Source organism: Eptesicus fuscus, chromosome 8 (genome assembly GCF_027574615.1).
Source record: "Eptesicus fuscus isolate TK198812 chromosome 8, DD_ASM_mEF_20220401, whole genome shotgun sequence".
NCBI classification, from domain to species: domain Eukaryota; kingdom Metazoa; phylum Chordata; class Mammalia; order Chiroptera; family Vespertilionidae; genus Eptesicus; species Eptesicus fuscus.
Genome location: NC_072480.1, coordinates 82,570,217 through 82,586,151, shown reverse-complemented (window position 1 = coordinate 82,586,151; position 15,935 = coordinate 82,570,217). Strand labels below are relative to the sequence as shown.

General features: G+C 36.4%; 1 protein-coding gene across 1 annotated transcript in view; it reads left to right on the top strand.

Moving 5' to 3' along the window:
• Positions 1-958: 958 nt before the first annotated feature.
• Positions 959-15,935, top strand: part of KCNU1 (potassium calcium-activated channel subfamily U member 1) — a 124,750-nt gene continuing 109,773 nt past the window's right edge. The window contains exons 1-4 of the mRNA XM_054719936.1: positions 959-1,153; positions 3,796-3,915; positions 14,035-14,096; positions 15,172-15,262. Coding sequence (XP_054575911.1) covers positions 959-1,153; positions 3,796-3,915; positions 14,035-14,096; positions 15,172-15,262 — 468 coding nt within the window. The remainder of the gene's footprint in view (positions 1,154-3,795; positions 3,916-14,034; positions 14,097-15,171; positions 15,263-15,935) is intronic.

Genomic DNA, 15,935 nt, shown 5'->3' with positions numbered 1-15,935 from the left:
CACAAACGGCAGTGTTTCCCTAGTCATCTACATCCCCCGTGACAAAATAACTGTGGCAACAGTTCTAGGAAATGTACTTCTCTTCTAGAAATAGTCTGCTCCACAGAACGGAGTCATGGTGGACTGCACAGGGCAATGTCATTTCTTCTGGGTCTCATCACCTCATGTCAGGTCGTCTTCACAATAACTGGGGGGACCTTCCACTCTGACATTTTGCCGACCCCTCATGCACAATGAAAGGCATGATATTTCTTACACCTTTGAAAACATCAGAGAAAACAAGAAATTGCTCTCATCCTGAACTTTGCCTCTGCTGGACCAAAGATTTTGTTGACAGGACAAGGATAAAAACAAGAAAGTGGAAGGTCCCAGAAAGAAGAGATAAAAGGAACAGAGTCCTGGGTTCAAATAACAATTGACCAATGTTCATACTGGTAAAATTGCCCACTACAATACCTGCACTCTACACCACGCCTTTCTTATTGAAAGGATAAGCTAAAATCCTAAATTGTTCTATAATCTGTCCTTGCAAGATTACTGAGAATATGGCATTCGTTAAGATGAAGAATCAACTCTGACACACAGATGGTTGGATGTCATTTCATGCAAAAAAAAAAAAGTTATTCTGAAATTGCTTGACTGTGCAAACCAAGTAGATAGCCCATTGACCATAGCGACAATGAATGTAACTTCCTCAAGGTCATTGAGAAAATGAATAATAAAATCAGATCTAGAATTCACATAATCTGAAGACCCATGTTGTGGACCTCAGCTTTCTCCCTCTGTTCATTTACTAGCATCCTATGAGGCAGCATCTCAGTGGTTAGCCAACCCATGTCCTTAGAACAACTCATTGCATGGCACCCGTTGTTAAGACTCTGTAATACACTGAATTCTAATTCCTGGAATCATTACCATGTGATCATGACATCATAGAATTCTGACATTCAGCTTCCCGATGTTTCGAACCAAGCAACGAAATGATAATGGGGAAGAAATGGGAAAATTGTCCTGTACAACCGAGATCCAAGCCGCGTTTATTCTTTCCTCCTTAGTGACCTTCTTAAGTGGACTCCTCATCTTATTCCTTTTCCGGCTACTGTGGAGAAGCATAAAAAAACGGCAAAATATCAAGGGAACAGGAATTCTCTTGGTCAGTTTCCTTATTTGGGATCCCACTGTATGAAGATCAGAGACAGGTTTGACATGTGATTGTGTTTAGGAAATAATTAAAGCTTCACTGAGTTTTCACATGCTAAGAGAGCCAGCTCTCTTAGAAAGGGACTGATCCCCTAGGCCGCTATTCCAAGGGTCTTAAGTATAGAGCCAACCTTTTATCCCACCACTTATTGCATGGCTATATGGTTGATGATACATGTTAGCTCTTGAAACAGATTGCTTTTCTGACAGAAAAAAACATTGTTTATTCCTCTGTTATGAATTCCACAAACATTGTTTATTCCTCTGTTATGAATTTTAAAATGACAATTGTGCTAGGTCCTATGAGGGAGGAAAAAAGGAAAACCAAAGTCAACCTCACTTTCATAGATCCATCATTCATGATGCATATGCATTCATATATGTACACTGCCTTTTGTATTCCACAAACACACTCATTTGCACAGAACTACACCTGGACATCCACACATAACACACACCTGACACCCAGCCTCAAATGCAGAGACCTTTTCATGCTGAACTAGTTTTACAAGAATGGGTGCTATTGAATGACACCTGTTAAATGATGATGATGAGAATAATGATGTATTACCCATATAAGACATTGCTTATATGCTACATAATGGCTATTCCATTACCAGTGGTCCAAAGCAGAGATTTTTATTATGCCATGTGTGGCTTGTTTCCAATATTGTTTGCCACACTGTTTGTTTCTCTGATTATAGTAATTTTCCTAACAGAACACATTCTATCTGTGCAATATAATTAATATTGAAAGATTGCTTAAAACATTTCTCTTAATGCTAAACATTGACACAAAATAACAGAATTTATAACTTGGTACTTAAAGTTATTGGCAATCTCATAATATAGAATTCAGGTTTCTGCATTGAAGAAATACCCAATATTGAAGTTCATAGATTCTGTTGTTAAATAAGTTCATTCTGTTACTAATTATTTGTAGATTAAAGACTTTAGGCAGTAACATAAAAATTGGGGAAATAGTTCTGGGGGACTGACTTCTTAACAATATTGACAGAGTACATGAATGGGTATGGTGGATCAGCCTTCTTTCCTATTTTCAATGCACAATTCAATTGGCAGAATAATTTAATCTTCTTAGACTCCTGCTCTAGGACATATATCTTTTTCCCCATTATATTCATTTATGTGTGGTAACAAAAATGTGAGAACTCATTTGTCTATAAATATTTGCTGTATTTGCTGCTTCTTTCTTTGGATGTAATTCCTGTCTATCCGTTGGTGCAGAGGTATCTTTTAATTTAAAATAGAAAGCAAATGTTACAAAAAGGTAAGAAATGAGGTCCAAGCAACCAGAATTCCATACTGTTTTGCTCTTGAATCTTGAGGACTTTGATAAAAGTTGAATGACTTCTCAATAATTTGTTAAGTTAATGTAAATTGAAGAGTGCAGTATTTTTACTTTAAGCTTTTGGAAAAGTTGGCCTATTGTAAAAAATACCACAAATATGGGTACTGACAGAAGTTCTTTTAAAATTATTTGGAGAGTCATAATTTTTCTCTTTAAATGTGCATTTTTAAAAGGTTTACTATATTAGTAAGTATGATTTTATTATATCTTAGGGCCAATTTGTTGTCCCACAGAAGGCACCTCCAATTTTATAATGAAATTAAGATGAGTGGTCTATATTAATGTTATATTGAATATTTTTTAAAAATCAATTATCAAAAATCTCAGGAATGCTCATAATGAATCATAAGTATTAGAGGGCAAAGCATTGATCAAGATATGAACTCTATCCAATAGTCATTTACTGAGATTTCTCTTCTACCACTCATAAAATATGAGTAGAAAAATAAAGTCATTTCAAAACCCTGGCCCTACCCGAAGTGAACTTTTCTAAAAGTCAGAGGGTCCGGTCAGCATGCTGTGTCTTTCTCAGTGGTAGTTCAAGACCATCAACAGACACAGAGGCTAGTTTAGACCCCAGCCTTTCCTGATGGCCTGCTTGTGGGCAAGTCATTGAATTTCTCTATACCTCGACTTCCTTACCAATATACAATGGATTCATTCACACTTTGTCTACATAATAACAAGTGCCAAATATAATAAGTAAAGGCAATTTGCAAATGTGAGAAATGATTATAATTTCAGCATGATATTATATTAGGTAAGGAACTAAAAGCAGAATCAAATTGCTAAAACTTCCTTCTTTTTCTCTCAAATAAGCAGATACTTAAGGAATCACCTAAAAAATGAATTTGTAAGTTTTTTCCTTTGTCCATGTATCTTGATGGAAAAGGATAAGACACTTGTTCCCAGAGCAGAAAGAACATGGCGCTCCCAAACCTGACCATTACAATAATGTCAGTTTGAAGGGTCTGGACTAAGAGTCTGTGAGAAAAGCATGATGAAGGTGTCCAATTCAGAGAAAAAAAAACCTGTGCACAAGACCAGTACAATGCAAACTCAATAAAGTCCATCTCTTGAAATACTGAATGAGTGACTTCAAGGATCCCTGGTTTGGAATAGGTGGGGTAATTTCTGGCGGATACCACAGCACAGGAGAATCTATAAACAGATTACTTTCTCCAAGTTCCAGGTCACACTCAATTCCTTTCTCTCACTTATAGAAACTAATCTTGGCAAGGAGCAGCCGTAATAAACATTTAAAAAGTCTCTACCTCCATGGAGTATTTCGTGATCGTATAGAAATGTTACTTTCGGCACAGACCGTTGTGGGGCAAGTGTTGGTAAGTACATTTTCATTGTTACTCTGCTAACAGACTTTAGCCACAAGTATGAGTGTAGTTGGTATATGCAGTTTTATCACTCAGGTAAACATATAGTGTTCCCTGATGGCCTTATCTAAAACATCACTGCCTCTCAAAGCCATTTCTGGGTCTCTCCACTTTAGCCACTCTTTTGCTTATCTCTTCTTTGGTGCGAATATAATTACTTGGCATTACATTTTGGATTTATTGTCAGCTTGTCCTCCAGAAGAAAAGCTTTATTAGGGCAAAGGTTGTGCACATTTTGTCCTTCTATGGATGCCTGGCATATAGCAAATGTTCAAGAAATATTGATGTTTAGTGGATTATCTGGCCTGAAATGTAAAACTATTTCCCCATCCTTTGAATCCAATAGCCTCTTTTCTTCCTTATACAAAGTAGTAATTTTTTGCCCTTCCATAATATTTATAATTTTACTTTGTGTTTTAATCTTAGTAATTTGGACATATTAAAACTCAGTCCAGGTGTCATCTCCTTGCAAAATCTTATCTCCAGATTAGGCTAAGAATTTGTCTCTAAGGCTCTATAATATGCATTGAACACTGTTATTAAAATTATCTGTGCATATGCCTCTCTCCCCAGTACACTGTGAGCTCCTTGAGGGAAAAAATTATGCCATGGGAATTTTTACATCCCATTGTCTTGAAATACCAGGCTCTCCAAATGAATATTGTGCTGATCATCATTTCAGTAGTATAGTTTGATCTGAAATATTAAAAACTGGGATCTGTAATTTGAGGGTATACTGCCATCAGATGGTGGTTTGATAGTAGTAGACATAAGTAAGCTAGAGTTTCTGCTTTATTTTATAATTCGTAAAAAGGTTGCTCTTTTCTAATTAATGTTGTATAATTCAGATGTAATTAATGTTTAAAACTTATATGGAAGTACAGAAATAAAATTGCTTTGATAAAATCTGAAAGGAATGTAGAATCATCTGGGAAAATGCCTCTCCTTTCTTTTCTTTCTCAAGTTTTGGTTTCTCCCTCCCCCCCCCCCCACCCCCCGCACCAAATCCCTGTCAGTGTGATCTATTAGAGAAGGATCTTGTAATTCTTTCAGATCATAACAGGGATTTCTTGGTTAGGATCTCTTCAAATGTTCTAATCATGTTTGATGGTAAGATGATAATATTGGAAATAATGTATGAAAGGTCATTGGGGTAAGAGACCTTATATAATCTAACAATTTCCCCTTTTTATAAGACCACCAGTGATATTGGATGACTCCATCCTATGACCTTTGCTTAACTTGAATACATTTGCAAAGACCCTATTTCTAAAAGACTTCAACATATATTTTTGGGAGAACATCATTCAACACATAACCACTATAATGATAAATGTAACAAACCTCGACCAAGAGATGACATCATGAATACCATTCACCAAAAATATAACTTAATGAATAAATGAGAAATATAAGAAATAAAGAAGAAATATTAAAACACAAAAGTAGTAGGAACTTTTACTTCAGTTATCTCATATCAGGAAATAGATAGAATAATAATAATCAGCATCATAAAGAAGACTACAGTAGCTTAATTAATAAGAGAGAGCTGATTGAAATAGTCAAACTTCACATGCAGAAAACAGAAATTAAACTTACAAGTGTCTATTGACTATTTATAAAAATTCAGCATATATTAGGTCACAAATAATCCTAACTATAAAACATACAAAGTACAGACAACTTTAACTGAACAAAGTGCAATAAATAGATAATAAAATACTAAATAAAACCAGAAAACAAAGACCTTACAGCTAAACTTTTAAAAATCTCTCTTTAATTATTCTTGACTCAGAGAAATAAAAATAATAATTTTGGTGTATTTAAAGCATAAAAATAATGAAAACACCACATATCACTTGCACCTAAAGTATGAGATGAGAGTGGTTCTGGGTTAAGTGCATAACAATAAAAATTCATTTTGATAAATAAACAAATTAAATAAACAAATTAATCTCAAAAAGGTAGAGAAATAAAACACACTAAATAAAAGCATAATAAATATAAAAAGAGTCATAAATTAATGAATTATAAAACAGCTGATTCCTTGAAACACAACAAAATAGAGAAATCAATAGCTAGTCTAAACAAGGAAAAGAGAGAAGCACAGATACATATGAAATAAGACATTAAAATAAGAAAATAAGTACAGATATAAAGGACTTTGAAAGTTATATTTGTAATTAAATTGAAAACTGGATGATTCCTTAGGACAATATAAATTACCAAAAATGACCATAAAAGAAAGTAACTTAGATCAAATATTTGGAAGAAATAAAGATGTTATCAAAGACCTATGTTAACATCACCACCACTACCCCTCCTCACCTTCCTCCCATGGGAGAGCTTGATGATTTCAAGGCCTAGTAAAAAAAATATTCAGTGATTGGATTTCTCTAATGATAACTCAACAGTGCCAGGACATAGGCAATAAAAGAAAGCAAACACCCACTTTTCTTTTACAATGAAAGCATAGTATCTACATTAAAACTCCCAAAGATAGCAAATTAAAAATCTCTATAGACTAATGTCCTTAATATGTTGAAGGAGGATTCATGGCTAACCACACAGTGGAAGAAGAAGAAAAGAAGGGGGAGAGGGGAACAGGAGGAGAAGATGATGAAAAAATATAAAAGGAAAAAGAAGGAGGAAAAGAAATAAATAGGAGGAGGCAGAAAGTTCCAATTCCAATAATCAAAGGGAAAAAATATTATCTTCAAAACAGGATACCTTCTTAAAGTTCCTTCTAGAAATTAGGGCGTGGCAAAGTATCAATTGCCTCTATGGGATTGGGCTATTTTCTGTTTAATTTAGTTCTAAATATAGTCCTAGTCTTAAACAATCTGTTCTTTGGGTGGGGGTGGGAGGAGGATGCTGTTAATTGTGTAATTTACTGTTTCTTTGTTTCTCTGATCACTAGACCATTTAGAACCAAAATTATACTCATCTCTTTTAGAAGTGTATATTTTTAGCCTCATTCTAGGCACTACTTTATGTTCACATTCTGTTTTTCTATCTTCTCTGACTTCTATTTTTTGGGGGTATTCTGCTTTAACTCCTTCCTGTAAAAAAGTGCAATATTTTCTGTGAATGTACAATTTTTTCTGTAGTTAAGTAAATAAACCCTTGGCTAGAGCAACAGTTGTCATTCTTAGTATACAGAACAACTAAATGAGCAAAGAAAGCATCACAATTCATCTAAAAATGAGAAAGAATATTTCAAAAATGATACTAGGAAAATTGACTAAATAATTTATTTTGCTTGGGTTTTGCTCATTTTTGTAATGTAATGCTACTTCTAGAAAAAGAAAAATATAAAACATACTAGAAATGATCAGTCTCCTTACACTTTAAATCCATTGTTTATGTTAAAAATTAAATTAAATTTAAAATCCTTTGCTACCACCTTGAAATGTATCTTCATCTACTTTTTTTCATTTCCTTTCTTATTTCAAATTTTATATTTATTATACCATTAAGCACCAGGAACTCATTTTCTTATGATAACAGTATGAGACTATGCTTTAGTTTATAGATCTTAATCTTATTAATAAAGAAAACACTGGTAGCAAATACAATATTCACATTGGATTATTTCTGGATGATTTCATTATTGTCTTTGTATGCACATGGTAAAATATTTAAAAAGTATCACAAGGTACATAGTAAAAAATTAGTTTCTTCCTTACCCCTATCTCCATCCACTGCCATGAGTTTCTTCCTTCAAACTTGTAGATTCTTAGCAACATTCTAAAAAGGTATATTTTGTATAGTTGGTCCGGGCTGGCCTGGTCTTTTGGCTTCTTCAGTTGAATTTGATTTACAAAATTTTTTTCCTTATGTACTTCTTTGGCCATATCTCACAGACTTTGGCAAGTAATGTTCTTATTTTTATTAATGTCTAATTCATCTTTACATTGTTTTAAATTTTAATTTTTCTTGTTTGATTCATGGTCTATTGAGAGGAATGTGGTCTGCTTTTATTTTCTGTGTAATAGAGTGGCTGTCTTTTCTACTTTGGTAAAATTTATGGATATCACTGCTTTTATGGTATCTAGTTTATAGAATTCATGGGGAAATTGTTTGTTGCCTGCTCTATGATCAATTTTTATCTCTACTTAATGGACTTTTGAAAGAATATGCATAGTATATGTTTGCTATATAAGCACTACTAATTATGTTATTTATGTTTTCCACACGCTTAATTATTTGGTGACTGATTGAAAGGGGAATGTCAAAAATTTTCATATACAGTTTTATCAAATAACTTGCATTTCCAACAGATTTGAATTATACATTTTAAATAACAGCAATTACTGTGTAAAATTACCTAGTATATCTTCTTGACTTATTATGCCTTTTATCAATGTGAACTATCCATTTTTGTCACATTTTGTGTTGTGAATGGGTTTTTTTTTTTAGTTGTTTGTGATGTTTTTTGTTTGTGTGTTTTTGGCTGGAACATTTTATAATATAATATTAGTATGTAACATTGCTTCAATTTTACTCATACTTCATTAGGGTGCTTTAGCCCAGCTCTCTTTTAGTCTTTCTGTCTTATTTCCTTTTAAGTGTCTCATAAATATCATGTACCTGGATTTTTGTTCATTTATTGACTTAAGAATACATTTATTTGTTATTTTACCAGGGGAATTCTTCTTCTTATGGTGATCAATTTTATTGGTCTTTATAACATTTAGATATTGAATTTGCTGCATAATTGAATATTTGATATCAGTGGCTTAAAAAACAAATGGGATGTCTGTTAGAAAAACAAAAGGGGGAGAATGGGTATTGGATACACAACTACGTTCATTTAGTCTATGTTCCGAGGGCAGAATTACAAGGTAGTTGTAAATTTTGGGAGACATGGGCACAACATTGGCTCCTCCACTTCCTATTGTGTAATCTTGGGCAAGTTAGATTTTTGGTTGTTTATTTTTTAATTGGATTTTATTCTTATAACTAGAGGCCCAGTGCATGAAATTCGTGCATGGAGGGGTGGAGGGTCCCTCAGCCCACCTGCACCCTCTCCAATCCGGGATCCCTCTTGCAATCTGGGACAGCTGGTTCCTAATTGCTCACCTGCCTTCCTGCCTGATCACCCCTAACCACTCTAACTGCCTGCCTGATCACCTCTAAGCACGCTACCTGCCTGCCTGATTGCCCCTAACCACCTCTGCCTGCCTGCCTGATTGCTTCTAACTGCTCCCCTGCCAGCCTGATCACCCCTAACCACTTCACCAAATCTGCCTCGTCCCTGCACCCAGGACCCAGGCTTCCCTCTGGCCGGCCGCAGGCCCCTGGACCCCAGCTTCATTCCCTCTGGCCAGCTGCAGGCCCCCGGGATCCCCGAGCCAGCCACCGGCTGTGGGTTAGACTTTGAACAAATATGGGTCGATTTAGGAATTACCTTAAGTGAAATTGGGGCGATTTAGGAATTACCTTAAGTGAATATGGGGTGATTTAGGAATTACCTTAAGTGAAACACTCCCCTCACTGTGCCGCTGCCGCCAAGGCCAACGCCACCGAGGCCTGGAAACATCCCTAAACGGTAGATAGTAATAGAAACAGGAATGGTAAGCTTTGCTTGGGCTGGTTGCAGTCCCCCACGACCCCCAGCGGCTTCGCTCAGGCCCCTGGGAGCCCTGAGCCAGCCGCCTGCTGTCAGTTAGACTTTGAAATTTCATCCTCGAGTGAATACAGGGCGATTTAGGAATTTCCTTGATGCAAAACACGCCCCTCACTGTGCCTCGCTGCTACCACCACCAATGCCACCGAGGCCTGGAAACATCCCTAAAGGGTACATAGTAATAGAAACAGGAACAGTAAGCTTTGTCCAGGCCGGACGCAGGTGCCCGGGACCACGGGTGGCTTCGACAACCCCGCCTTTGTTAGGAATGATGTTCAGAAGACGGTGGTCTAATTAGCATATTATCCTTTTATTAGTATGGATGTGAATAACCTCCTTCAAAATATTGTAGGGGAAATTATATGATAATACATGTAAATCAGGGTATATAAGCACTGACCATTAGCTCATATTTGTATTTCTGATTTGTTTACTTTTAATTACTTTTATTTTCTTGCATCATTGACTTGGATAATTCTATTCTTAATACAATAGCTTAGGTGTATTAGGTAAATGAAATTCAGGACAAACTTACCATTCTGTATTTCTCTTTGTATCTCTGCACATTTTATATCCATATCCTCCTCTTGCATGAGATCTTTGTCACACCACCCTTCTTTTCTTCCAGAAATTGAACTAATTTGACATTCAGTTCTAGATTAGTATTTTTGCTTTTTAGCATTATACACCTGTTAAGATTTTTTTTCTTAATATTTGCTTTAGGGTCAAAAAATGACTTATTTGTACCTTTCATTAGGTACTACTTTTTTTTTAATCTTTCTGGTATTTTTTTTTTCTTGAGTACTTCCCATATTTATTTGCAAAATGGTTTTTATATCTTGCTCTCATAAGTGAAAAACAGTTTGGTTGGATATAGAATTCTTGGCTTACAATTCTTTTTTCCCCCCTAAAATCTCTCTAAGTATTGCTTTAGTGTCTTCTAGCACTTAAGGCTACCTCCTTGATACTAAGCTCTTATCTTACCTCATATCCACCCTCTAGTCTCTGCTTTGTGATGTGAGCCCAGGACTTAGCAATTACATGTCTCTTTTGTGAACTCCCTTATGCTCCTAGTTAGGCTCTGCTGACACCAGGTACTAGAGAACAGGAAGCCTAGAGGAGGGGAAGGGAACTGCTCCTTCCATATTTTGCATCTGTATTTTTCAGCCTCACCTATTCAATGGCTTTTCATTCCTGTAGCAGCCAGTACTTGAAAACTATTGAAAAAACTATTTCTAGTATTTTTGTTTTTTGGGTTTTTTCCCCCAAAACTGACAGAACCAGGTTCACAGCATCTCCTCAGAGGTGTCATTACCAGCCAAGCCAGGACCCTCCTCCCAGATCTGAATCTCACTCCCAAGAGCACTTCTTGTAAGATGCTAAATGTTGAAAATCCTGGTCTCTTTGTGTTATCTCTCAGCCAGTATTGGGGTGCAGCTTCTTGCAGATATGACATTTGTGTTAACCTCATATTTGTGTGACCCTCATATTCTCTTTTTGCCTTTCAAATCCTCCAATACTGTTGAACAGAATTTTAGAATCTCACTAAGAACAGTAATTCTAATTTAAAAAATCTTGATTACATAGTCTATGTTCACTCTTTCCTTGGAGCTCATTTCATCTATTTTTTTCTGCCTGATCCTTCTGTTTTCCTACACTTCCCACATAACTGTCAATTTTCTGTTGTCTGCTAATATTCTTAAGGGAAGATCCCTCATTATCCTCGTTGACTGCTGTTTGAATTCTGAAGATACCCATAATTACCCACCAACTAAACGGGGATTTAAGCCCCACTGTAGAAATCAAAGCCTCAATTTACTGTGCATTTTCCCACACAGATAAACCTGAGGGATAATGCTGTGGCCAGCAGCTCTGCACATGGGACTCTATGGATGATGTCTCAAATTCTTAAGGGGTTTTTTTTTTGTGTATGTTTTTTCTGATTGCTTTCCATGGTGTTGCTCCAAGCTCAGAGGTTCCTCCTTAGCAACTGCATGGCTTCAGGATGCCTCTCCTAGGCCCTCTGGCTTTGTGGCCCCTTCTTTGATCTGTACCTCAGGTGAATAGCTTTATACCCCTGCCAAGTAGCTAGCTTTTCAGATTTTGCCCCTTCAATCCAGGAGGTCTTAGAATTCTCTCTCACTTTCATCTGACTCACAGAACAGTGTTTGCAAGCATTTAGGTCCCAGTGCCTTCTTTTGGTTTGCTATACATCTTGTTGTTTGTTATGTATTATTTCTAGATAATGTTCTTTAGGTTTGTGACATGAGGTTTATAATGTTCTCAGTTTCAATAAAACTAAAAATTTATTATTTTTTGTTAATTTTTATCATTTTGGAGGTTTGTAAACATATGGCTTGCCACTATCTTTCTGGAAGCCTATCAATGTATGATTTATACTTGCATTTTTTAAAATCAAACTTAGTAAGAGAAAAATATATGTTCATATGTAAAGAAAATTTAAAAATTCATAAAAACGATGTATTAGTAATTATTAATATGCTGACATATGTATCTCCACTGCCAGTATTTTTCCTGATCTTAGTATTATCTCATCACTTAATTTAGATGGTAAAATAAATGCCAATAACTCTCATGTTTTAAATAAGCTGCAAACTGTCACTTAGTAAGCAATTAGAAGAAACCCAGTTGAAGCTCTTAGCACATTTCCCAATCACATGTAAATTAGGGTAGGTTGGGAATAGAAAAGGATTTTTGGAAGGAGTTCTGTTGTGGCAGAAGCATGGGAGTGTATCCTCTCATGTCAAGCCCAAAGAAAGGCTTAGGAGAGACCATTCAGAAATTGCAATTTGCATCTCTTTGAATTTTGGGGACACAGTGAACTGGTATCTAGTTCATTTCTGATAAGGGACTACCCGGCTAGCTGCTCTATGCCAGAGGAGTTGCCACACTGAAGATAATCTCTCCTTCCAGTTTTGTTGGTGGCAAAGAATACTTGATCTGGTCCATGGGCCAGATGTGGGTCCCATGTGAGAGCATTTCTTACCCAATCAAGAAGGCATTTGGTGGGTAAGGATTCCCGTAGAATATAGGAGTGTGAAATGTACTGAGGGAAGATTTGTGAGCAACCAGCGAGAGAATGTTTTCATACAATTCATGGGAACCACAAATGGGACACATAGCAATTAAATATTATCAACACTGCAACTCTTCTGCTCCCTCCCCTTGCATTTCTGATCCCTTTTATTTTGCTCTACTTTATTTTCCTAGCATGTACCTTCTAACATATCATATCAGTTATGCTCCATATACGCAGAGATCTGTGTATAGGTTGTTGATATATCCCAATCACCAGAATAATACTTGGGTCATGTTATGTACTAAAGAAATAGTTATTGAAGGACTTTAATTGATTCTCCAAAGAGCAATGAAAGAATTCATGAAAGTAAACATTGCACACTTTCCATGCTCAGGCTCCAGGGGAAGAACATAGTGTTCTAAGACCAGTCAAGTCCAACATTTCTACTCTGACCTTCCCTTTCTGTCCACTTCTCCACACTGGCCTACAATTCTGCAGAGGCCACAGATAGCGTGGGCAACTAGGAATAAAATTTCTTAAAATAATTACTAGAGAAGAAACTGACCTCTTTCTTAGTACAGGTAACCTGCCCTAGGAATACCTGGGCTGGCGGTGTGTAAAGCTTTAATTGTAAATAAACTTAATTTTTATTAGTAGTATTATTAATACTACACTAGACTGAACATATTAAAGAAACAAATGGTTCGGAAACTAGCAATAACTGAAGGAGTAGTTGGTTACCCGAAGTTGACCTGAAAAGTCACCGGGGCTGTGAAAAATTTCATCCAAATGCATCATGGGTTTTGCATGGATACACTTCTAATTATATTCTACAAGCCCTGCTTATTTTATAGACCAGGAATATTGCAGGTTAAAAGCACTCATTTTGTTTTCTCACTGTAGCACTTTCCCTCCTGTCAAAATTCTGACCATCTTTTCATGGACATGGTTGGGACTGTTTCTTCTACAACATCATTGGCAATTCAACTCGCAAGTCTATATCCAGCAGCCCTCATTTTCTAACATGTAATAAAGTACACAACTTATATTAAACACTTAATAAATGGTTGATGAGTAAGTGAATGCATAAGTGATAGGACATCTTGAGATTAGAAAGTTTTAGTAGCAGAAGGAAGGGCAAACTATTATTAAATGTGTGAGAGTTAAAATTAGGTAAATAAAATGGGTGACTACATGTTCATTTATTGAAATCCCATAAAGGCCCAATCAATTTTTCTTTAAAGAATGAATGAATGAAGACTAACATAGATGAATTGTGAAAAATGGCTACACATGGATAGGCAAGATAAAAAAGAAAACACAGGTTTATTGATTTGTTTATTCATCTATATTCATGTCAATAAAATGGATATGTACATTTGTCTCTATTTTTTTTCAGATGATCCTTGTCTTTGTACTAAGCATTGGGTCTCTTATAATCTATTTCATCAATTCTGCTGAGTAAGTAAAATCCGCAATCACCTGTGTCTGTTATAAGATTGCCCTTGAATTCAGAATTTTCTTTCAGGAAAAATAATTAATATACTTTCAAACATATTCCCATTCACAAGCTCATTAAAAAGGATAAGTGTTTAATTCCCCCCAGAAAACACTAAAACCAACTCCACAAAAAATACATGAATTGCTTCTGCATCCTGCCAAACTGCGTTGCTAGGGGCTGGGGGGCCATGCCCATGTCTACTCCCTAGTCTCTGGGACTGCAAACCTCCAGATGTTGTCTTCTCCTTTGGGCCACGTAGGAGGGCTTTCTTTATATGCCTTTGGACTCTTGAGATGTTGAGGTGGAAGTTCTATGTTGCTCATAGATTTCAAACAACTTTGGGTAGTCTTAAGAAAGGAAAATGCTAGACCTCACCTGGGATAAAGGAGCAAATTATTGTCTGCTCTTCATAGAAGGCATTTCCTTCTTTTATGACAAAGCAAGGATGGTTTCTTGAACAGAATCCAGTCTAATCTGAACCCCATGCTGATCCTCTGGGAATTTCCTTGGATTTCCAGCTGAAATAAAATTGGGATTGCAGGGCTCAGAAGTCGGGCAGCTTTAGAGATCCTAGGGAAACTATAAGTCTTTGCTTTCTGAATTCCTTACTCTGATCTTTTAGGATATATATATATATTTAATTTGGCTTGAGTCAGTTCATTTGATCTAGAGTAGCTCTGTATTTGAAGGGTACAGAATCCTAAACTTCCTTCTGGACAGAGGGTCATGCAAACCAAGAAGAGCTGCATAATCTCTAGGCCTCTGACTCCCTGCTGATAAAACTGAAATAGAAGCAATAAACTCTAGGAAAGAAAGAGCAGGTAATTTTCCTTTTATTTTCAGCTCTATGCACAGTCTAGTGCTTTTATTTATTCATACCTCTACTTCCAAGATACAGTAAATTTCCTTGAGATATGAACTTAAGTGTCATCGTGAATAAATAAAAAAATGCCTACCCTTCCTTTTAATTTGGTTCAATGTAGACTCAGCTTTTAAAATGTATGTCTTTATAAACTGTCCTTGTTTCCTTTGCAGCCCTGTTGGAAGCTGTTCTTCATATGAGGACAAAACCATCCCCATTGATTTGACTTTCAATGCTTTCTTTACTTTCTATTTTGGGTTGAGAGTAAGTACCTGTTGGAAGTGGGAGTAAACAGACAAACACAACAGGTACAACATAGAGAGATCTGTGTGTGCCTTGGTTATACAATTGTCCTATGTTGTCAGGCACTAGAGTTAGAGGGTCTATGTCCTAAGTTGTTAAAAGTTTGGTGAGATATAATAGCTCTTTCACCTGCATCTGATGCTGTCAACCAGGCCAAAAATTCTGACACAAATGAAAATGATTTTTTTTTTAAATATCATCACCCGGCAACACTTCCCTCCTTATTGGCTTTTCTCCTCCTCTACCTTGAGAAAGCTTTACTAATAAGCACAAGCTAGCAGAACCTGAATAACAAGCCTCTGAAAATGTCATTGGCTTCACTGATGGCTGTTGTGCCATTAACTATATGAAATACTTTTTTTGTATTTATGCATTCCATGTTTTTATATACATACTAGAGGCCTGGTGCACGAAATTTGTGCATGGGTAGGATCCCTAGACCTGGCCAGCGATCAGGGCTGATTGGGGCCTTCTGGCTGCCAGCTGGGGCTTTCCTTCCTTGGCTGCTGGCCAGGGCCTTCCTTCGTTCCGCGCTGCCCCGGTGGTCAGCACATATCATAGCGAGCAATCGAACTCCCAGTCTCCTGGTCGAATTCCCAAGGGGACAATTTGCATATTAGGGTTTTATATAGAT